Raw genomic sequence first — 23106 nt, 5'->3', positions numbered from 1 at the left:
CTGCTGTCAAGCAACAAGATAACAGTGAAACCTGCTTCTATTACTGAATAAACTTGTGTTCATAAATAACCAGGAGGTAAATGTCACTTTAGAGTCGTGATGAAACGCCGTTAGACTGCATCATGTTGCTCCACAGCATCAGTTAGCATCAAACCCTTCATAATCCACTCACCGTGGGTGTTAGCAGCGTCTTCAGATGCTTCAGCTGCATCTTCAGGATATATCAGGACGCTCAAACCGGAAAGAGTTCTAAAAGTGTTGATAAATGTGACTTATTTAATATTATTCTCATTTTTTCACACTCCAATATAAGGCAGCTAGCAAGGAGGACATCTTTGTAGTAAACATCTGATCTCCTTAGTTACCGGGGGGGCGGGGACTCGTGATGCGTTTAAAACTATAGGAAATCTAATACTCTATCGCACTGATAGAATTACAACGTCCTTGTATTTCAGCAAAGTACGATTAGCCGTTTGTGGTAAAGTGATGTGACACTGTGTTTCTTACAGCTTTGGCCTTAGCTTTCGATGTGTATTCATACATCCTGATATTTGAAGTAAACATAGGCCTCACTGTGATTTCCTGTGTTACCTCGTGGTGCGTTTCACAATGGGAAATCAAAGCTTCTGTCACGACAGAGTCTGTAGGTTGTTCTAAAATGACAGAAAATGCAAAATATGTATTTGAAAACAGTCTGAAGACGATAACCTATTAAAGTAAATGCTACAATCCACAAACATTGCATTAGTGAACAGTTTTTAGCTTCCTTAAACAACATTTAGCTGTATACAATGCTTCCATTCTGTGTAAAATGTATTGTTGTGCTATAAGAGTACACAACTGGTACATTCATAGACTGTACGTAACGTCAGGTTTGCTGTAACTGTGATCTGTATTCAGTCTCCAGTGTGGGTGAAAAAGATTTGTGGAGATGCCGGGGATTGAACCCGGGGCCTCATACATGCAAAGCATGCGCTCTACCACTGAGCTACATCCCCTTCCATGATGCACTTCCTGCAAATATATTATTTATACAAGTCATGCACTGATTTTATGTGTAGTGTGGATCACTATACACTAAATTAATCCTAATTTATTTCTTGAACTCTGCATGGTACATCCTAATAGTAATCCTCATTTCTCCATTATCTGAAAATTAGGTGGAGCTGAGGAAAACCACATGTCAACTTATGCACACAAGATATTCACTTTATTTTCACATGATAATTACAAGTTAATAACTTGCTCCCACAAGATCTCTCCAACTCCTCTATCTCTCTTCCCAACCCTAACACAGTCTCAGCAGATGTGTGTCTAACATGAGTCTGGTCCTGCTGGAGGTTTCTGCCTGTTAAAGGAAGTTTGTCCTTGCCACTGTAACTTGCTAAATGCTGCAAAGTGCTCTGCTCATGGTGGATTAAGATGAGATCAGACTGAGTCCTGTCTGTAAAATGGGACTGGATCTTATCCTGTCTTGATGTTGGGTCTTTGTTGAGGAACATAGAGTACGGTCTAGACCGGCTCTATTTTGGAAAGAGTCTGAGGATAATGTTTGTTGTGATTTGGTGCTTTATAAATAAAGATTGATTGATTGATTGATTGATTGATTGATTGATTGATTGATTGATTGATTGCAGTAGTTTTGAAGTTATTTGCCTAATAATACTTCTTCTTCAGACCAGAAGCAAAATATGTTCACATCGTATTTGTATCCCGTTTACACATTTGCATGTTCATTTCAGGTTAACATAACGTTTATTTTAATGTACTTTTTTATTTTACATGTTCTTATATCAGTTAAAGATGTAAAAAGATGCTTTTGTTCATTTTATCAATCAATCAATCAATCAATCAATCAATCAATCAATCAATCAATCAATCAATCAAGCTTTTTTATACAGCACCTTTCATACAAACCAAATGCAATTCAAAGTACTTTATTGTGACTGAAAACAAGAAAGAAGCAGAAATAAAATATATATGGAAATTTCAAAACAGAGACCAATGCACACCAACAACAATAAAATATGTGTAATTAAAATAAGTTAAAGCATCAAATTAACATTAAGAATATGAATATTTTTTTAAAAGTAAATAAAAAAGGTTAAGGGTAAGAGTTGAAGATAAAATAAAGGCTTAAAATATCAACATTAAAATCAATATAAAACATTAAAGTAATAAAATTGTTAAACCCTACATAAAAAAAATAATTCAATGAATCCACTTACTCAACTGCATTTGAAAACCAAGACTTATCTGTTAACCTTTTGCAGATTTTGTCACAGGAAGTGTTTTCTAACAAAAAACAAAGTCATTCAGCTGTTAATGAATCATCAAATGTGCCAATAGTTGAGATTCTTTTCTGTGGAAAATGCAATAAAAACCTGTTTCAACATACTCTAACTCAGATTTCTTAACCTTGCTTCCATATTTCAGTTACATAAGTCCATGACAGCAGGAAAAGCAATGGATACAATGAGAAACAGAGAAGACCTCAGCACAGTCACAGGTTTAACTTTGTCCTCTGAAGTCTTAAGATAATGTCTCACACTCTCTGAAATAATAAAACCTTCTTAACAGGACCTCTCTGATAGTGCATGCTAGTGGATGCTATTAGAACTCCAGCTGCTGGGAAGTTGTTGTAGCTGCAGGTAAGTGATGACGTCAAAGTGGCGGCAAAATTTGTTAAGTTTCCTGAATGTACCGGAAGTTAGGCAGTGCGCCTTCAAAGTAAAGCTGCACATAAGTGTGCCGATTTCGCAACAAAATAGAATAGAGGTGAAACTAACTTACAAAGATGAAAATATAAACTGTAATACATAAGTTGAGAGAAAGCACATACAGAGTGAAGATCATTAAAAAGTGGCTCCAGCAATGATAATGGCTTGGTGTCTTGGTCCCTTTGAGCAAAGCTTTTGACTAGAGTTTGCAGTAATAATGCAATTCATCTTTCCTTATATAATCACTGAATATAAGTTATTGGTTCAGCAAAGGTCCAACATATTAATTCATAGCTCTAATGAGATCAAATCACAGGTAGTGTCAGTTTATGTCAAACCATTTATCATCGTTTGATCCAGAGAACGAAGCTTGTTATTGTGTTTTTGATCTTCCACCTGTAAGATAAAGGTCCCTTAAAAAAAAAAAATGTTGTTTTGTTTTACTGAGGCAAATTTTAATTCTAAACAATGTTTGTAAAAAAAAAAAACCAAATAAGAAACTGACAACAGGCCCTTCCTGTTACCTGAAGTAACTTGTTTTACAGTATGTATAAATGTGCTCCTTTAAATACATTTGATTGTCTCAGTTGTCTGGTCTTATTTTATTGTTATCTTGAGAAAACAAAGCTTCTGCTGGGTTTGGAGAAAAAATACCCATCGGTACTCATCGGTAAGTGATATAATTTGAGACTATTGCGAAATCTCTGCGTTTTCCAAGCAGCAACCTCCGGTCTCAAACTATGAAGCCCATGCGGAAGGGTTATAAACTGCAATATATTGAGAATCCGCTTGAGGCTGGTTGCAGAAACACCGGAAACCACATAGATATGAATGGGAAAACGACGATCTTTACAGCATTAATAAACATGTTTACAGCCTGGTTCAAAAAACGGCTTGGCCCTACGTAGCTAATCTCTCTATCGGCACACACTGTACGGGGGGGTGAAATTTTTTCTAACATGACGGCTCAGAAGATATTAAGATTCCGAGTTTTTGCCCAAAAAAGGACATGACTGACTTGACTCCAGGACGGGAACACATAGCTGTTGGCTAGGAGGCTCAAACTACGTCACACTCTGCCTGGTTGAGTTCTGCATTTCCAATATGGCTGCCGCCGTCGATTGGCTTCAAAACAGCTCTCAGGAACAGATGGGTGACGTCACAGATACTACGTCCATATTTTATACAGTCTATGGTGTTTTCCAATTCCTTTGTATCAAGCAATGTTCTTATTCCCCTCATTCCCGTTGTGACGGAACAATCACAGCTAATCTCCAATCCTCTGACCTGATTGGTTAAGGGGCGGCCCCTACTACGTCCTCCGATTGGTTATGAGTCCAGCACTATCATGACTGCACACGCCAATCTGTGTTGAGTGTTGTTTGAGTGTTGTTTTTATTTACAGTCTATGGTGTCTAGGGGCTAAGGTGAAATCTGGTTGGGAGGGATAGTGTTGACATTCAAAGTCCCTCTCTCTGAACAGATGTTTACTCTGTGACTACCAACAGCAGCTTTGAAGTTGTGTTTCAATTGCAGGTTGTTTCGACTCAATTTAATTTCTCATTGAATACATGTATTTTTTTATGAATCAGACAGAACTTTAATCACAATGTATCTCAAGAATACAAATAATTTGACTCAGCTATTTTTTCTTACTCCCTGTACAAACATAAATAAACAGACACCAGAAATCAAGTACTAATAAAAGTGCAATAAAAGAAACAATAGTCAACATGATAATGTCCAATAGTGCAAGGATGAAGGTGGCTCTGTCCATGAGGTAGCTAGTTTATGACACAGTGTTAAGCGTATGTGTTATAAGATAAGATAAGATGAGATAAGATATACTTTATTTGTCCCCTGTTGGGAGAAATTCTTTTGTTACAGCAGCTTACAACACGGGACAGGGGAATACAACAATATACTAACATAGTTAAAAATACAATAACAATAATAATAGCAAGAGTAAAATATAATAAAATAAAATAAAATAAAATAAAATAAAATAAAATATGGCAACTATTACAGTATACACACTATGTACATGTGTTATGTGTTTGTTTAAAAGCCTATTCTCACAGTTATAAATGTTAAACATGTGCTCTAATTTTTTTTCCCAGCAAAACTTGACTCAGTTTGATGTCCTCGCTTTTATTTTGAAGTTCCTGACCGGAAGTAGTCCCCCTCTCTGCGTTAAGCTTCACGCTCCAGGCTACGGGCCGACTTCCACACTGCTGGCAGCGCGTGTGGAACACTTCGTACTCACCATCCCGTCCGATTAACCTTGAAAGAACCAACTTAAACTCTCCTTCCTGATCTGATCTCTCCTCCTGCTCTCCCCGCTCCTCCACACTCTCACAGAGAGCTTCCGGTGTGGAGATCCAGAGTCCAGCAGCTGGTTTTATCTCCTTCCTCTGCATCCTCTGCCTCCTGGCGCGGCGTGCGTCTCACGTGGAGGACGGGGTTTCATCACTTCTCTGGATCCTCCATCAGGGTCCTGGTCTCTGTGGTTAGCATTAGCTGTGTGAGGGAACATGAGTAAGATGGCATCCCTGGTCCTGGAGGACGGGACCACGTTCACAGGCCTGCTGTTTGGAGCTGAGGTGTCAGTTTCCGGAGAAGTTGGTGAGCCTCATGAAGTTTAAGCTGTTTTACAACTTTATGTGTGTGTGTGTGTGTGTGTGTGTGTGTGTGTGTGTGTGTGTGTGTGTGTGTGTGATAGAGTCACTTTAAAGGTACAGTGTGTAACATTCAGAGTGGAGCAGATCAGACTCAGTATGTTTCAATGAGTCTATAATCACCTTATTGAAAATGATTTAATATTTGTGCACTCATAATGAGCCTTTTATATATCCATAAGGAGAGGGTCCCCTTCCATGGAGGCGGCCATCTTGCTCTGCAACACAATATTTATAAAGATTACATAATAAAGGAGCTTCTTCAATCAATCAATCTTTATTTATATCATACCAAATCACAGCAAGCGTTATCTGAAGACTCTTTCCGAACAGGGCAGGTCTAGACTGTACTCTCTGTTCTATTATTAACAAAGACCCAACATCAAGACCGGATCAGATCCAGTCCCATCTTACAGACAGGACTCAGTCTGATCTCATCTTAATCCACCATGAGCAGAGCACTTTGCAGCATTTAGCAAGTTACAGTGGCAAGGACAAACTTCCTTTAACAGGCAGAAACCTCCAGCAGGACCAGACTCATGTTAGACACACATCTGCTGAGACCGTGTTGGAGAGAGGGATAGAGGGAGATGAAGAGAGAGAGAGAGATGATAGTGGGGAGACGGATAGTAGTAGTTGTAGCAGCTGGAGTCTGGGACATCCACAGTGGCAGAGATCCAGAGGAACCTACGAGACAAGGGAGCTCAGGGACTCCAGAAAGGTCTATGGTTAGTAACTTTAATGGGACAGGGAGAGTTAGAGTGAGAGACAGGCAGAGAGAGGAAAGAGAAGGGATCCCAGTGTGTCAGTCTAAGCCTATAGCAGCATAACTAAGACCTGGTCCAAGCCTGATCCAGCTCTAACTATAAGCTTCATCAAAAAGGAAAGTTTGAAGCCTACTCTTAAAAGTGGAGAGGGTGTCTGCCTCCCAGACCCTGACTGGTAGATGATTCCAAAGGAGAGGTGCCTGATAACCGAAGGCTCGACCTCCCATACTACTTTTAGAGACTCTGAGCATCAGACTTGTAAGGTCAGATACTTTTGATGTAGCATATTTGTGATCTGTTAGTGAGTCTCACTTTCTCTTCTCTGTGTTAAAACACGGGCTGTAAGCTCCTCACTGAATATGTTTCATGTGTGTATGAAACCTTGATGTGTTAAAGAGTCTGTTCAGGGCTCTTTTTAGACCGCTAGGTCAGCCTTAAGTTGAACCAGAGGAACATACGGGACAAGGGAGCTCAGGGACTCCAGAAAGGTCTATGGTTAGTAACTTTAATGGGACAGGAAGAGTTAGAGTGAGAGACAGGCAGAGAGAGGAGGGAAAGACAGGATCCCAGTGTGTCAGTCTAAGCCTATAGCAGCATAACTAAGAGCTGGTCCAAGCCTGAGCCAGCTCTAACTATAAGCACCAAGTTCCACCAAGTAACATAACTTTTATTAAAGCATGCAACTTTAACTGCATTTTGAAGAAGTACAGGTGTGGATGTGATCCTCCCATTCATGAAATATCTTGTGTTCAGTGTTTCAGACGGGCATGGTGGGCTACCCCGAGGCTCTGACCGACCCATCCTACCGCTGCCAGCTGCTGACGCTCACCTACCCTCTGGTGGGAAACTACGGCGTACCGAAGGACGAGGATGGGGAGTTCGGACTGAGCAAGGTGGGTGTCACGTAGAGATGTAGAGGAAATGAAATACATGGCTTCAACATGCTCCATGTTTTTGTGTTTTCATGTGTTTTCTCTTTCTTTCTCAGTGGTTCGAGTCGTCAAAGATCCACGCTGCCGCTCTGATCATCGGGGAGCTGTCAGACAGTCCCAGTCACTGGAGTTCAGTCAAGTCGCTGGATCAGTGGCTCAAAGAGCAAGGGGTTCCTGGATTACAAGGTCAGTAAATCTGAATATAAAAGGTGTTAAAGAGAAGAATCTGACTCCTCATAATCACGTATTATAAATCATAAAAAAGATGCACAGAAGCTTCAAACTCAAAGTCTGATGTCTCCGTGTTCTCCAGGTATCGACACTCGCCGCCTGACCAAAAAGATCAGAGAGAAGGGAACCATGTTGGGGAAGCTGGTGGTGGAAGGGACCCCTGAGGAGAGTGTCCCCTTTGATAACCCAGATAAGAGGAACCTGGTCCAGGAGGTCTCCATGAAGGTAACCCACACAGGAACTTTAAACCTCTTCAAAACTTCTGGACAACTTTGATTTGATGACTTTATTTCGAACATGTAAAAGTAAAAAATACAATTTAAAGAAAGCAGAAAAGAAGAAAGAGTTATACAAACATAAAATAAAAAGAAACAGTTTTACAAAAGAAACAAAATCAATATTAGCAAGCAGTGAAACAATTTACTCTACATGTACGAAAAGGAGTAGGAAGAAGTTTAAAACTTATCTAATCCTACCCTCTATTCACTATTTTCTGCCGTTATATGAGTGCAGTCCCACATGTCAAATCTTCATATATTATCTTCATATTTATGCTAACAAACAAAAGTAATGCCTTGTGATTATATACACTTGTCTTCCTCCTTGTACCTTATTAAAATCATTTCTTTGTACTTCTTCTTGAATTGAATTATGTTCAGACATTGCTTTAGTTCCATACTGAGACTGTTCCATAGTTTAACACCACAGACTGAAATACAAAAGCTTTTCCTAGTGGTCCGAACGCTCATCATCTTTAATCTCAACTTCCCTCTGAAGTTAGAACCCCCCTCTCTTTCAAAGAATAATCTTTGAATATTTCCTGGAAGGAGGTTTTTTCTAGCCTTGTACACAATTTGTGCAGTTTTACAATCTATGAGGTCAAATAATTTCAGTGTTTTTGATTTGAGGAACAATGAATTTGTGTGTTCGCGGAAATCAACATTGTGAACTATTCTTATAGCTCTTTTCTGTAGGACTGACAGTGGTTGCAGGGAGCGTTTATAGGTGTTTCCCCAAACCTCAGCACAGTAACTGAGATATGGTAAGATCAGTGAACAGTAGAGAATAAGAAGTGATCTATGATCCAGACTTTCATAATATAAAGTTATACAAAACACATAAATGCCATGATAGTTTCATGTCTTATTTACTATAAATATAAAGCAAAAGTTTAATTCTCATAGTGCACCTCGGAATTAATCCAGAAAGAAGACGTCAGGTTTCAACAGGATAGATAAAGAAAGACAGTCCACATTGTTATTGACAGAGAAATAAAGCAGCAGATAGTCCTTCTCCCGACTGTTTTATATCAATTTCTTCCAACCCTATTGTTCCTTTCTTCATCAACCCCGGTCATCTCTCCTCTTTTGTCTCAAGGAACCAAAGGTTTTCAACCCCAGCGGCAGTTTGCGGATCACAGTCGTGGACTGCGGCATCAAATACAACCAGATCCGCTGCCTGGCTGAGAGAGGAGCCTGCGTCACCGTCGTACCCTGGGACCATCCGCTGGACAGCAAAGGTCCGTCACAAACTAAAACCTGATACTTCTGCGCCACATGATCACCACATACTTGTGCATCGATGTGTCTGTGACCCGCAGCAATTCTCACACTCTCTGATAGCCGGTCGCCTGCTTCCGGTCCCGCTACGATCTCTGTTTACTAGCAGCAATCGAAGGAACTGAAAGGAATCACATCTAATTGTTTTAAAAAATCCACCTTAAAGAGAAAGTTAGTTGCTGCTTCAGATGCCACAAAATTCAAAGGTTTATTTGTTGCACATAGTTTGTAAAATTGATTTTAACTTCCTCAAATTAAACGGCAATAAAACTGAACTTCTTCTGATTGGCACAAAATCTACATTAAACAAACTCCATCACTTCTCTATTCCCATCGACAACTCGCCCCTCTTCCCCTCCCCTCAGGTTAAGAGTCTGGGTGTCATCCACGACAGCACCCTTTCCTTTACCCCCCCATATCAACCACGTCACCCGGTCAGCCTACTTCGATCTCCACAATATTAACCGTCTCCGTCCTTCACTCACTCCCCACTCCTTCGCCATTCTTGTTCACAGCCTCGTCACCTCCCTTCTGTTTGGCCTCCCCCACAAAACCCTCCATAAACTACAACTGGTTCAAAATTCAGCCTCCCGTATGATCACACGCACCGCCTCCGTCCACCAAATCACACCCATCCTGCAACAGCTCCACTGGCTCCCCATCACACACACTGGATCAACTACAAAATTCTTCTCCTCACCTTCAAATCCATACACAACCTCGCCCCTCCATATCTCTCTGACCTCCTCCATACTGCCACACCCGTCCGCACCCTCAGATCCTCCTCCTCCATCCACCTCACTGCCCCCCCCTGCTTACCTTGTTACCATGGGGAGCAGAGCCTTCAGCCGCTCTGGATCTCTCTCCCACCTGACCTCTGTAAAACTGACTCACTCCCACATTTTAAATCCAAACTCAAAACTCATCTGTTTAGACTGGATTACTCCATCTGACCACACTTTTAAATTGTGTTTTATTTCCTGTTTGTTATTTAAACTCTGTTTGTTTGAATGATGTAAGGTGACCTTGAGTGTCAAGAAAGGCGCCTATAAATAAAATGCATTATTATTATTATTATTGAAGTCGATCAGACACTCCTCATTTTAAGTTTGTTCTGTTTCTGTCTTGTAGATTTCGACGGTCTGTTCATCAGTAACGGCCCCGGAGATCCTCAGTTCTGTCAGACGACCATCAACAACGTGAGGAAGGTGGTCTGCGTGGAGAGTCCGAAGCCGGTTTTTGGGATCTGCCTCGGACATCAGCTGCTGTCTTTAGTCATCGGATCCAAGACGTACAAGATGAAGTGAGTATCATACCTGAAAGCATGATATCTTTTGACCCTAACCCTAAAAGTTGAATTCTGAGTACAGTGCGTGTTTGTTCTCACGCCTCCCTCCGAGCTTCAGGATGATTCTCGGACAGTCAGAGACAAAAATGTGCCCTCGGTGACCCGCAGCCAGGGAACCTTTAACTCTCTCTAGAAACACAGACCTTGGGGATCACGCGTCGTCTCTGGCAGAGCTGCGATGTGAACTGCAGGTTTTTGCTGTTCTCAGCAGTCTGGCCTCTCCTGTACGAGGCGTGCGATGTCGGCCCGGCTGCTCTTGTTATGAAAAAGATTAAACAAACAAGCAGGCGGCACAAAAGACGAGGCGGTCAGCTCCTCCTCCTCCTCCTCCTCTGCTGAACTTGGAATCTACATCTGTGAGGGGCTTTATCAGACTCGCTGTGAAGGTCACTGTGGGATGTGTCCTTGTCTCTGCGGGAATCCAGCTGGACCCAGGAATCCAGAGATAACTGAACACAGCTTCCTTTCAGAAATATATTAACAATCTGACTCTTCCTCTCAGGTACGGTAACCGAGGTCACAACCAGCCCTGCATCCACAACGGCACAGATCGCTGCTACATCACCAGTCAGAACCACGGGTTCGCCGTCGACCCCGACACCCTGCCCCAAGACTGGGACGTCCTCTTCACCAACGCCAACGATCACACCAACGAGGGCATCGTGCACAACACCAAACCTCTGTTCAGGTGAGGAGCCCGGTGACGCTCTGTGATCTGACGTTGACCTCAGTGTGTGTGAGAAAGAGCTTCATCTCTTTGTGTTGTTTTGTGTTTCAGTGTTCAGTTCCATCCCGAGCACATGGCGGGTCCCACTGATCTGGTCGGCCTGTTTGACGTTTTCCTCGACACTGTGAAAGACCACAAGGAGGGCAAGACCTCCTCAACTGGTAACACAAACAAACAGTCAATCAATCACACCAAACATTATCCTCAGACTCTTTCCAAACAGGTCTAGACCGTACTCTATGTTCTATTATTAACAAAGACCCAACATCAAGACCGGATCAGATCCAGTCCCATCTTACAGACAGGACTCAGTCTGATCTCATCTTAATCCACCATGAGCAGAGCACTTTGCAGCATTTAGCAAGTTACAGTGGCAAGGACAAACTTCCTTTAACAGGCAGAAACCTCCAGCAGGACCAGACTCATGTTAGACACACATCTGCTGAGACCGTGTTGGAGAGAGGGATAGAGGGAGATGAAAAGAGAGAGATATGATAGTAGTAGTTGTAGCAGCTGGAGTCTGGAACGTCCACAGCAGCAGGCCTTCTAGAGGAACCCACGAGACAAGGGAGCTCAGGGACTCCAGAAAGGTCTATGGTTAGTAACTTAAATGGGACGGAGAGTTAAAGTAAGTGGCAGAAAGAGAGGAGAGAGAGGATCCCAGTGTGTCAGTCTAAGCCTATAGCAGCATAACTAAGACCTGGTCCAAGCCTGATCCAGCTCTAACTATAAGCTTTATCAAAAAGGAAAGTTTGAAGCCTACTCTTAAAAGTAGAGAGGGTGTCTGCCTCCCGGACACTGACTGGTAGATGATTCCAAAGGAGAGGTGCCGGATAACTGAAGGCTCTACCTCCCATACTACTTTTAGAGACTTTAGGCATCAGATTTGTGCGGTCAGATGTTAGTGAGCCCATTTTTCTTCCTTTCCAGTGAAGCAGCGTCTGATGGACCACCTCACCTACCCGGATTCCGTGAAGCCAGAAGATATGGTCAGACCCAGGAAGGTCCTCATCCTGGGCTCTGGAGGACTGTCCATCGGCCAGGCGGGGGAGTTCGACTATTCTGGATCTCAGGTGTGTCTGCAATAACTTCTGATAAGAACTACCAAGAAATATTTCTCCAGCAGCTGCACTTCCATTGAGATTTGTACCATCAACACTGGATTGAACTTAAACTGTTATGTTTCCTGTTTCAGGCTATTAAGGCTCTAAAGGAAGAGAACATCCAGACTGTGCTGATCAACCCAAACATCGCCACGGTCCAGACCTCCAAAGGTCTGGCTGACAAAGTCTACTTTCTGCCAATCACACCGGAATATGTCACTCAGGTACTGATCGACTCGTCTGTTTTTTACTTAGGCTGCTGGGAAGTCAAGAAGAAGGCGTCAGCGTTTTAATCAAAATGAATATCTTGTTCCTCCTTCAACTTTCTCTCTCAGGTGATAAAGAACGAGCGTCCGGACGGCGTGCTGCTGACGTTCGGAGGTCAGACGGCTCTGAACTGCGGCGTGGAACTGACCAAGCTGGGCGTGCTGGAGAAGTATAAAGTCAAAGTTCTGGGGACGCCGGTGTCCTCCATCGAGATGACCGAGGACAGGAAGATCTTTGTGGAGAAGATGGAGGAGATCAACGAACATGTCGCTCCGAGTGAAGCGGCGCTCTCTGTAGAGCAGGTAAGGAGAGACTGAATGATGCATCAACCATACCTTCACTTCAACATCAGATTCACCTCTCATTCATTACTACCTTCTGTCCGTCATCAGGCTGTAGCTGCTGCAGAACGCCTAGGCTTCCCTGTTCTGGTGCGCTCAGCGTTCGCTCTCGGTGGTCTCGGCTCCGGCTTCGCCAACAACAAAGAGGAGCTGACTTCTCTGGTGACCTCAGCGTTCGCCCACACCTCCCAGGTGCTGGTGGACAAATCTCTAAAGGGCTGGAAGGAGATCGAGTACGAGGTGGTCCGTGACGCCTTCGACAACTGCATCACTGTGAGTAAAAAAGAGCGGACTGAAGAGGCTTTGATGAAGTGTAGTTATCAGGTCCTATTTAACGGCACACCTGAGACTTGATGCATTCTTCTTTCAGGTGTGTAATATGGAGAATATCGACCCTCTGGGCATCCACACCGGAGAGTCTATTGTGGTGGCGCCCAGTCAAACGCTTAACGACCATGAGTACAACATGCTGAGGAACACAGCCATCAAAGTCATCAGACACCTCGGCATCGTGGGAGAGTGTAACATCCAGTACGCTCTAAATCCAGAGTCTGAGCAGGTACACATGTTGAAAAAGTAACACTTATACACTCATACTTAAACACACAGGCTGATGTCACTTATACACGTGCAAAGATTTTATAACAGCTGTCTTTATGTTGATGTTTTTTCAGTACTACATCATCGAGGTGAACGCTCGTCTGTCCAGGAGTTCAGCTCTGGCCAGTAAGGCGACAGGTTATCCTCTCGCATATGTAGCAGCCAAACTCGGCCTGGGGATCCCGCTGCCACAACTCAAGTACGTCTTTAGTATTTAGGATGACTTATGAAATGTTAATTAAAAAGGAAAAAGTGCAATACTGAATTAGCATGATGTAGAAACCTGAAAACAGAGGCTTTGTTGCTGAGAGATGCAAAAAAATCAGAGTTAGGGCCTGTGTCCACTGACAGCATTTTCTGCACTATAAAAATCCTCTTGCATATGTAGCAGCTAAACTCGGCCTGGGGATCCTGCAACTAGAGGACATCCATTGTGTTAGGATGATTTTTGAAATGTTAATTAATAAGTAGAAAAGTGCAGTACTGAATTAGCTTGATGTAGAAACCTGAAAACAGAAGCTTTCCTGTTTTTAATATGTTCAGAGTTAGGGCCTGTGTCTACTAACGGCATGTATTGCACTGGATAAATACTCTTGCTTATGTAGCAGCAACTCAAGTTCATCTTTTGAGTTAAGGATGGCTTGTGAAATGTTAATTAATAAGGAAAAAGTGCAATACTGAATTCCCTTGAAATATGTTCAGAGTTAGGGCCTGTGTCCACTGAGAGCATTTTCTACACTGTCAGCACCAACAACCTCAGTTTTAGAGCGCTTCTCATCGACACCTGCTGCTGCTAGTTTATGAAAGCTGTCACATGGCACCTCCACTTCTCTATCAGTGATTGTTGAGTCTGTTTTGAATAGTTTGAATGCCTCTTATTTGTTTTAATTCAATAATATTTTCCCCAAAAAACACAATTTTAAAAAATGGATAGAAATGTGGTAGCATTAGAAGCAGCTCTAGATCTTGAAATTTAACCCCTGAAAAATCAAGTGTGGTTAATTTCCCTTCATGTGGACCTCCAGCATTGATGTTGACAAAGTTGATATCAGAAGCCCCGCCCCTTGCCCTTTGTGATTTTGATTGGTTGGGGATGAGGAAGTGACACTGCTGGTGTTCCAAAGCTACAATACTTTGAAATGAGAGTGCAGTGAGCACAGCAACAAAACACACCTGATGTTTTTACACTTAAGACAGTGAGCACTGAAAATACTGAGCTGCATTGGTTTTGTATAGAAAATAGATGCTGCTAGTGGACACAGGCCCTTAATGTTTTACTGTTATGAACCACTCTGACATTTGTTTCTGTGTTTGATGAAATCTCCCTTGACTTCTTGATATTCTGTGATCTCCTAGTAAAAACTCTGAATGTGTATTTTCTGCAGAAACTCTGTCACCAACTCAACCACTGCAAACTTTGAGCCCAGTTTGGACTACTGTGTGGTGAAGGTTCCCCGCTGGGATCTCAGCAAGTTCCTCAGAGTTTCCACCAAGATCGGCAGCTCCATGAAGAGTGTCGGTAAGAGGCCTGGATCTTAGTATCATCATCAGTGTCTGTTTCCTTCATTTAAAGGAGCAGTGAGTGACGTCTGGTGTTAATAAGATGCTCACTCGTGCTTGTTTTACAGGTGAGGTGATGGCTATCGGGCGGAGCTTTGAGGAGGCCTTTCAGAAAGCTCTGAGGATGGTGGATGAGAACTGTGTCGGTTTTGATCATACCATCAAGCCTGTCTCTGAACAGGTAACATTAATCTCCCTTTTTCAATCATAAGCAGTAGCTGTAGCAGCTGGAGTCTGGCACGTCCACAGAATGAAGGAACCTACGAGACAAGGGAGCTCAGGGACTCCAGAGAGGTCTATGGTTAGTAACTTTAATGGGACAGGCAGGCAGAGGAGAGAGAGGGGATCCCAGTGTGTCAGTCTAAGCCTATAGCAGCATAACTAAGACCTGGTCCAAGCCTGAACCAGCTCTAACTATAAGCTTTATCAAAAAGGAAAGTTTGAAGCCTACTCTTAAAAGTAGAGAGGGTGTCTGCCTCCCGGACCCTGACTGGTAGATGATTCCAACCATGATAGTTGTAGCAGCTGGAGTCTGGCACGTCCACAGCAGCAGAGATCCAGAGGAACCTACGGGACAAGGGAGCTCGGGGACTCCAGAAAGGTCTAAGAAAAGAGAGAAGAGAGGGAGACCAGAAGAAAGAAAAAGAGGAGAATAAATGGTAAAAGAATGACAGGGATAGGACGGGATATGAAAAAGAGACATAATGGATGAAGAAACATTGAAAGAACAAAGAGAGAAAGAAAGAATGAAAGAAAGAAAGGAAATAAGAAATGAAGGGGAAAAAGAAAGAAAGAAAGAAGTATAGAAAAGAAAGAAGACATAAAGGATGAAGATATATGGAAAGAACAAGAAAGAAAGAAAGAAATGACAGCAGGGAAGAAGGAATGAAAGGAAAAAGGAAAGAAAGAAAGAGAACAGACCCAAAAAAGGAATCTACGGCAGAGATCCAGAGGAACCTACGAGACAAGGGAGCTCAGGGACTCCAGAAAGTTCTATGGTTAGTAACTTTAATGGGACAGGAGGAGTTAAAGTAAGAGACAGGCAGAGAGAGGATCCCAGTGTGTCAGTCTCAGCCTATAGCAGCATAACTAAGAGCTGGTCCAAGCCTGATTCAGCTCTAACTATAAGCTTTATCAAAAAGGAAAGTTTGAAGCCTACTCTTAAAAATAGAGAGGGTGTCTGCCTCCCGGACCCTGACTGGTAGATGATTCCTAGGGAGAGGGGCCTGATAACTGAAGGCTCTACCTCCCATACTACTTTAAGAGACTAGGTACGGTGAGCAGGCCTGCATGTTGGGAGCGTAGTGTTCTAGAGGGGTGATTCATTTTAAATCCTAAGACTTCTGACTCTCTTCTCGCCCTCCAGGAGCTGCAGACTCCCACCGATAAGCGGATCTTCGTCCTGGCGGCGGCCCTCAAAGCCGGCTACACGGTGGATCAGCTGAACGACCTCACGAAGATCGACCGCTGGTTCCTGTACAAGATGAAGAACATCGCCGACCACGAGCGGCTTTTGGAGACGTACAACCAGGTGAGTCTGAGAGAGAGGAGGGGTCACACGGAGAATGAGCATCTGTCTTTTCTCTGTGTGTGAGATTCTGTTCTTCTTCTTCTTCGTACCAGGATGAGAGCGCCATGCCTCCAGAGGTGCTGAGGAAGGCCAAACAGCTGGGCTTCTCTGACAAGCAGATAGCGCAGGCTGTGCAGAGGTGAGAGAGAAAGACGATATGAACCTGAGGACACAACACCTCATTATTTTTAGGCTGGTGATTTGACACCTCCATGTGGGTGCAGAGGTGATATGACCTCGTCTCTTCTGTGATCTGCAGCAACAAACACAACATTAAAACATCTGTATGCATGTTTATCATCTGTTCATTTTTCCCCCCCTCTTTAATTTGTTCTCCTCCTCCTGCAGCACGGAGCTCGTGGTAAGAAAGCTGCGTCACGATTGGTCCATCCTCCCCGTAGTGAAGCAGATCGACACCGTGGCAGCCGAGTGGCCCGCCTTCACGAACTACCTGTACCTGACGTACCACGGCACGGAGGACGACCTGCAATTCAACGAGCAGCACGTCATGGTGATCGGGTCCGGCGTGTACCGCATCGGGAGCAGCGTGGAGTTTGATTGGTGTGCGGTCGGCTGCATCACGGAGCTCAGGAAGGTGAGGACACGGTTTTGTGATTTCACTTTAAAGGTGACATATCATGCAAAATGGACTTTTTAATGGTTCTCTACCTGAAATATGTGTCCCTGTCTACAAACCCCCCGAGAATGGAAAAAATCCATTCTGCCCCTGTTCTGATTTCTCCACCTTTCTGTAAATGTGTGTGAAACGAGCCGTTTCAGACTTCTGTGTTTTTGTTACGTAACAACAATATCCGGTCTGTCACGGAGTCAGAGCTCGGAGCTTGTTCAGCCCATAGACTGCATAAAATACAACTCAACCCCTCCTCCGTTTTTCATTCCCTGCACACATGTGTGCTAACAAGGAGCTTAGGAGGGAGGCATGCTAGTTGTAGGCTGTCTTAATAAACACAAAGGTCGGTTTTACTCCCCACGTCTGCAGATTTGAAGATCTAGTAGATGATTTTTATTTATCATGGATAAGTGCTAGCGCTAGTTAGCATAGCTACATAGCTACAAGTCGTAGCTGTAGCTGTGTAGCAAGACACACGTCGACATACTGACAAATAAAACAACAAGAAACACTAAATCTGTGACCAATCCTTCAGAAAGATCCCGCTGCCTTTCTGGCAGAGGTCGGTTTTACTCCCCACGTCTGCAGATTTGAAGATCTAGTGGATGATTTTTAATTTATCATGGATAAGTGCTAGCGCTAGTTAGCATAGCCACATAGCTACATGTTCGTAGCTGTGTACCAAGACACACGTCGACATACTGATAAATAAAACAACAAGAAACACTAAATCTGTGACCAATCCTTCAGAAAGGTCCTGCTGCAGGCGCCTCTCCGTCAGGATCAGATTCTAGATCAGATTCAGAGGGTTGAAGTAACGTGATCTCTGAGCAGCCGTGTATATTCAGCCAACATGTAAACATTAGATCAACGTGCTGGAGAGCCGAGACCACATCCACTTCCTGAGGGGGCGTGGTCAGAGAGAAAACAGAGTGTTCTGAGGAGAACTGAAGAAGAGGGATTTCAGGCAGACCAAAATCTGATTTCAAAGTGTTTTTTTGAGCATAAACTTTAAAGACATGTTTTGGGGACCTCTTAGACCAATATATATTGATGAAAAAAGCGTGATATGTCACCTTTAAAGTGCAGCTTTACATGTTTTACTTCCTGTGTCTTAGTCAGGTAAATGATTCTTATTATTATTAACACAATATTTCCTCACATTCATTTCAGATGGGTTACAAGACCATCATGGTGAACTACAACCCGGAGACGGTCAGCACAGACTACGACATGTGTGACCGCCTCTACTTTGACGAGATCTCCTTTGAGGTAAGAGTTTTCACTCGTCTGTGATTTCTGCAGCTTCTCTGAGAGGACTCAGTTTAAGGATGTTTTTACTCTGAACGTAACCGAACTTTAAAGATGCTTTGTTACAGGGTCCATAAAAAAGAACATTCCTTTTGCTACCTTTTGATACTTTTTGATACAGTTTATATATAAAGGGTACAATCAATACAACTGTTGGTTTTATGTTTGATAACATCCAAAGGTCTTGTAGCTTCAAAGAAAAAAAGCCTGATATATACCCCTCAGCTGAGGCAATCAACAGAGAAGCAGCACATTTCAACCCTGTGACAAAGTTCTGTCATCACTACTCCCTCTTACTGACACACTGCACCCTAAAACAGTGTAATATTGGAGTCCCCATTGGGTTAGTTCACTTAATTTATACCTGTAGGTAGATTTGTTTTGCAGCAAGATGATGACATCCAGTTACAAAACAACATTAACAGGAAACCACACTAACTACAACAAACTATCAGAACTTGAAAAAAAAGGCTTCACACATTGACTTCAAAGAACAGGTGCCAAGTGAGGAGAAGTGAGAAAAAGCTCACAAAATTCAAGTTGCAAGAATCCTGTGCGAGACCTTCATCAGGCAAACGTTTTGAAAAGACAGGAAGAACAACTTAAAAAGGGTCAGTGCCTAATCAGTGTCACTGCATGAGGTGTGGGCAAAAATGAAATAGACAAAATAGGATGAGCTTTAATTAATAGAAAGAATGAAAACTAATGAAAACAAGAAATCAAGCAAGAAAATGTGAATTACATAATTTTTAATAAACAAAAACAGAAATTATGAATAAATCAAAAGTATAAAGTTGTCACTGGAAATAAGAATTTGTTCTTAATGACGTACCTGGTTAAATAAAGGTTAAATCAATAAAATAAAAAAACAACTTGTCACCAGAACTAGTTTAAAAAGATCCCAAAAACTTTTTAAAAACCTTTCTCATCGCTATTTCTTAAAATAAGATCAGAGGTGGAATGACTTTACCCCATTACCTCTCTGTGCATTTCACAATGCAAAAGTAACAGGGACCTAAATATCCCGCCTTGAGATGACAGAATGTGAGAGCCGAGAAAGAGCAGCTGTGATAGAGAGACAGAGATAAGAAGATAAGATCTTATTTTGAGTTGTTTCACAGCAGCTGTGCTCTTCCAAAGCAAACTTACAAGCCTCCATAACTGCAACATCCTGCAGGAGGATGCTAAATGATGTTTATGCGCTCATAAAGCCACAACAAGTCACATTTCCTCATGACCTTTGGCGTCTCGTGGAGTAAATGTTTGATTTCATGATATTAAAGGTGACATAAACCCCCTGAAAATGAAAAAAATCCATTCTGCCCCTGTTCTGATTTCTCCACCTTTCTGTAAATGTGTGTGAAACGAGCCGTTTCAGACTTCCGTGTTTTTGTTACGTAACAACAATATCCGGTCTGTCACGGAGTCAGAGCTCGGAGCTTGTTCAGCCCATAGACTGTATAAAATAATACTGAATCCCCTCCTCCGTTTTTCATTCCCTGCACACATGTGTGCTAACAAGGAGCTTAGGAGGGAGGCATGCTAGTTGTAGGCTGTCTTAATAAACACAAAGGTCGGTTTTACTCCCCACGTCTGCAGATTTGAAGATCTAGTGGATGATTTTTATTTATCATAGATAAGTGCTAGCGCTAGTTAGCATAGCTACATAGCTACATGTCGTAGCTGTAGCTGTGTACCAAGACACACGTCGACATACTGAAAAATAAAACAACAAGAAACACTAAATCTGTGACCAATCCTTCATAAAAGGTCCTGCTGCCTTTCTGGTAGAGGTCGGTTTTACTCCCCACGTCTGCAGATTTGAAGATCTAGTGGATGATTTTTATTTATCATGCATAAGTGCTAGCGCTAGTTAGCATAGCCACATAGCTACATGTCGTAGCTTAAGCTGTAGCTGTGTACCAAGACACACGTCGACATACTGACAAATAAAACAACAAGAAACACTAAATCTGTGACCAATCCTTCAGAAAGGTCCTGCTGCAGGCGCCTCTCCGTCAGGATCAGATTCTGGATCAGATTCAGAGGGTTGAAGTAACGTGATCTCTGAGCAGCCGTGTATATTCAGCCAACATGTAAACATTAGATCAACGTGCTGGACAGCCGAGGTACATCCACTTCCTGAGGGGGCGTGGTCAGAGGGAAAACAGAGTGTTCTGAGGAGGACTGAAGAAGAGGGTTCTTCAGGCAGACCAAAATCTGATTTCAAAGTGTTTTTTGAGCATAAACTTTAAAGACATGTTTTGGGGACCTCTTAGACCAATATATGTTGATGAAAAAAGCGTGATATGTCACCTTTAAAACAGGTATCAATGTTGTTTCTTTCTTCCTGGTCTTATATGCAAAATTTAAAACTTTAACTAAGAACAATCTGAGGTTTAAAGAAGTGTTCCGTCTGTCCCTCAGGTGGTGATGGATATCTACGAGAGGGAGAACCCCGACGGCGTCATCCTCTCGATGGGCGGTCAGCTGCCCAACAACATCGCCATGTCTCTGCACCGTCAGCAGTGCCGCATCCTGGGAACGTCCCCCGAGTTCATCGACTCTGCAGAGAACCGGTTCAAGTTCTCCAGAATGCTGGACACCATCGGGATCAGCCAGCCGCAGTGGAAGGAGCTCTCTGACACAGAGGTATGACAGACCGGACTGGACTCGAACCAGGATGTGTTTTATTAGATTTCAGAACAAAGTTACATATTTGTCCCTTTTCTCTTCTCTCTCCAGTCTGCGGTGAAGTTCTGTGAGACGGTGGGTTATCCCTGCCTGGTTCGTCCGTCTTACGTTCTCAGCGGAGCGGCCATGAATGTGGCCTACAGCGACAGCGACCTGGAGAAATACCTGACCAGTGCTGTAGCCGTCTCCAAGGAGTATCCTGTCGTTATCTCCAAATTCATTCAGGAGGCAAAGGTCGGACACGCTCAAGCTCTCACTCCACTTCATCAAGCTGCATTCAAGATCTTCATGAGAGTCTCTAATGTATCTGTAACACCTTCCCTTCTCTATATTCCAGGAGATCGATGTGGACGCTGTGGCCTGTGACGGAGTGGTGCTCGCCATCGCCGTGTCCGAGCACGTGGAGAACGCCGGAGTTCACTCGGGTGACGCCACGCTGGTGACGCCGCCGCAGGATCTCAATCAGAAGACGATCGAGAGAATCAAAAGGATCGTCCACGCCATCGGGCAGGAGCTGCAGGTCACCGGACCTTTCAACCTGCAGCTCATCGCCAAGGTGAGAGTCACTCTGGAGATGTTTGAAACAGACGAGAGATGTTTTAGGATATATTTGTAGTTTTTCTCAGATCTTTTTTACATGATAGCTAGGAAGTGTTTCCATGTATGCATTAATATATTTCTAAATGTTATACAAAGTTAAATGAAGAAATCACTTCTTTATTCTAGAGAACAAGCAGAAGCTAAATGTGCCAGAACTCTTTTCCTTAGATTGATTTGACATGACAGTTTGCCTCTGGTGTTGCTCATGTTAGTGAAAGTTAATAACCATTGTCAAGCGGTTTTGACCAATCAGAATCAAGCATCTTACACAGCCGGAAGATCAGGAAGAGAGCCGGGTAATGAAGAGTTGAATGTGTGTCCAGGTTGTTGAAGTAAACATGTACAGGGACAGCTGTCATGACACAATCACCTCTTCTTTCTGGGTTCAGGCTATAAGAGGGATTGTTTTGAGAAATAACCACTTTTAAATATATTTTTTAAATTAAATGTGTGTGTGTTTTTCCACTTTGTCATTGTTGATGTTGTGATTGTTGTTTCTTTAGGATGACCAGCTGAAGGTGATCGAGTGCAACGTCCGAGTCTCCCGCTCCTTCCCCTTCGTATCAAAGACTCTGGGCGTGGACCTTGTTGCTCTCGCTACTCAGGCCATCGTCGGGGAGGAGGTGGAGCCTGTGGGCCTCATGAGGGGGAAAGGTATCGTAGGAGTCAAGGTGAGAATGAGGCTTTGCACTGGAGTGTGTTCTTCTAATCTCTAATCTAATCTGTGGCTTGAGTGCTCGTCCTAAAAGCATGTCACATCTCCAACAGGTTCCCCAGTTCTCCTTCTCTCGCCTGGCCGGAGCTGACGTGGTGCTCGGGGTGGAGATGACCAGCACAGGGGAGGTGGCGTGTTTCGGGGAGAACAGATACGAGGCGTACCTCAAAGCGATGCTCTCCACGGGCTTCAAGATCCCCAAAAAGAACATCCTGCTCTCCATCGGCAGCTACAAGGTACCGATGTAGACGCCTCTCTCTTTTTAATACAAGAAAGAAAGAGCGTGTATTTTTCAACTCAGGATGAAATGATTGGTCACCGTTTCACTTCATGTGTTCACAGAACAAGAGCGAGCTGCTGCCCACTGTTCAAGCTCTGGAGTCTTTGGGTTACGATCTCTACGCCAGCCTGGGGACTGCTGACTTCTACACAGAGCATGGAGTCAAGGTGAGAACAACACCAAGACCGGATCAGACCCAGTCCCATCTTACAGACAGGACTCAGTCTGATCTCATCTTAATCCACCATGAGCAGAGCACTTTGCAGCATTTAGCAAGTTACAGTGGCAAGGACAAACTTCCTTTAACAGGCAGAAACCTCCAGCAGGACCAGACTCATGTTAGACACACATCTGCTGAGACCGTGTTGGAGAGAGGGATAGAGGGAGATGAAGAGAGAGAGAGATGATAGTGGGGAGATGGATAGTAGTAGTTGTAGCAGCTGGAGTCTGGCATGTCCACAGCAGCAGAGAT

The 23106-nt window shown here is 43.3% G+C and overlaps 2 protein-coding genes and 1 non-coding gene across 3 annotated transcripts in view; 1 reads left to right on the top strand and 2 right to left on the bottom strand.

Moving 5' to 3' along the window:
- The window catches only part of ift172 (intraflagellar transport 172), a 64271-nt gene extending 63908 nt beyond the window's left edge, over window positions 1-363 (bottom strand). The window contains exon 1 of the mRNA XM_034699906.1: window positions 173-363. Within this exon, the coding sequence (XP_034555797.1) occupies window positions 173-211 (39 nt within the window). The 5' untranslated portion in view covers window positions 212-363. The remainder of the gene's footprint in view (window positions 1-172) is intronic.
- A 563-nt stretch (window positions 364-926) lies between these two features.
- trnaa-ugc lies at window positions 927-998 on the bottom strand. The gene has a single exon. It is a non-coding gene; the product is annotated as a tRNA-Ala (tRNA).
- A 3918-nt stretch (window positions 999-4916) lies between these two features.
- cad (carbamoyl-phosphate synthetase 2, aspartate transcarbamylase, and dihydroorotase) overlaps window positions 4917-23106 on the top strand; it is a 30725-nt gene continuing 12535 nt past the window's right edge. Inside the window, exons 1-26 of the mRNA XM_034699942.1 lie at window positions 4917-5345; window positions 6919-7058; window positions 7154-7283; window positions 7411-7553; window positions 8706-8847; window positions 10019-10190; window positions 10738-10923; window positions 11014-11123; window positions 11893-12035; window positions 12158-12289; window positions 12401-12634; window positions 12725-12946; window positions 13044-13232; window positions 13348-13472; window positions 14659-14792; window positions 14902-15014; window positions 16200-16364; window positions 16457-16542; window positions 16752-16998; window positions 18208-18306; window positions 20773-20997; window positions 21091-21273; window positions 21377-21595; window positions 22143-22310; window positions 22408-22590; window positions 22697-22801. Of these exons, the coding sequence (XP_034555833.1) occupies window positions 5255-5345; window positions 6919-7058; window positions 7154-7283; window positions 7411-7553; window positions 8706-8847; window positions 10019-10190; window positions 10738-10923; window positions 11014-11123; window positions 11893-12035; window positions 12158-12289; window positions 12401-12634; window positions 12725-12946; window positions 13044-13232; window positions 13348-13472; window positions 14659-14792; window positions 14902-15014; window positions 16200-16364; window positions 16457-16542; window positions 16752-16998; window positions 18208-18306; window positions 20773-20997; window positions 21091-21273; window positions 21377-21595; window positions 22143-22310; window positions 22408-22590; window positions 22697-22801 (4086 nt within the window). The 5' untranslated portion in view covers window positions 4917-5254. The remainder of the gene's footprint in view (window positions 5346-6918; window positions 7059-7153; window positions 7284-7410; window positions 7554-8705; window positions 8848-10018; window positions 10191-10737; window positions 10924-11013; window positions 11124-11892; window positions 12036-12157; window positions 12290-12400; window positions 12635-12724; window positions 12947-13043; window positions 13233-13347; window positions 13473-14658; window positions 14793-14901; window positions 15015-16199; window positions 16365-16456; window positions 16543-16751; window positions 16999-18207; window positions 18307-20772; window positions 20998-21090; window positions 21274-21376; window positions 21596-22142; window positions 22311-22407; window positions 22591-22696; window positions 22802-23106) is intronic.

This window comes from Notolabrus celidotus, chromosome 13, assembly GCF_009762535.1.
Source record: "Notolabrus celidotus isolate fNotCel1 chromosome 13, fNotCel1.pri, whole genome shotgun sequence".
In the NCBI taxonomy this organism is placed as follows: Eukaryota; Metazoa; Chordata; class Actinopteri; order Labriformes; family Labridae; genus Notolabrus; species Notolabrus celidotus.
The sequence above is the reverse complement of the archived record's forward strand: the minus strand, read 5'-3'. Positions and strand labels throughout refer to the sequence as shown.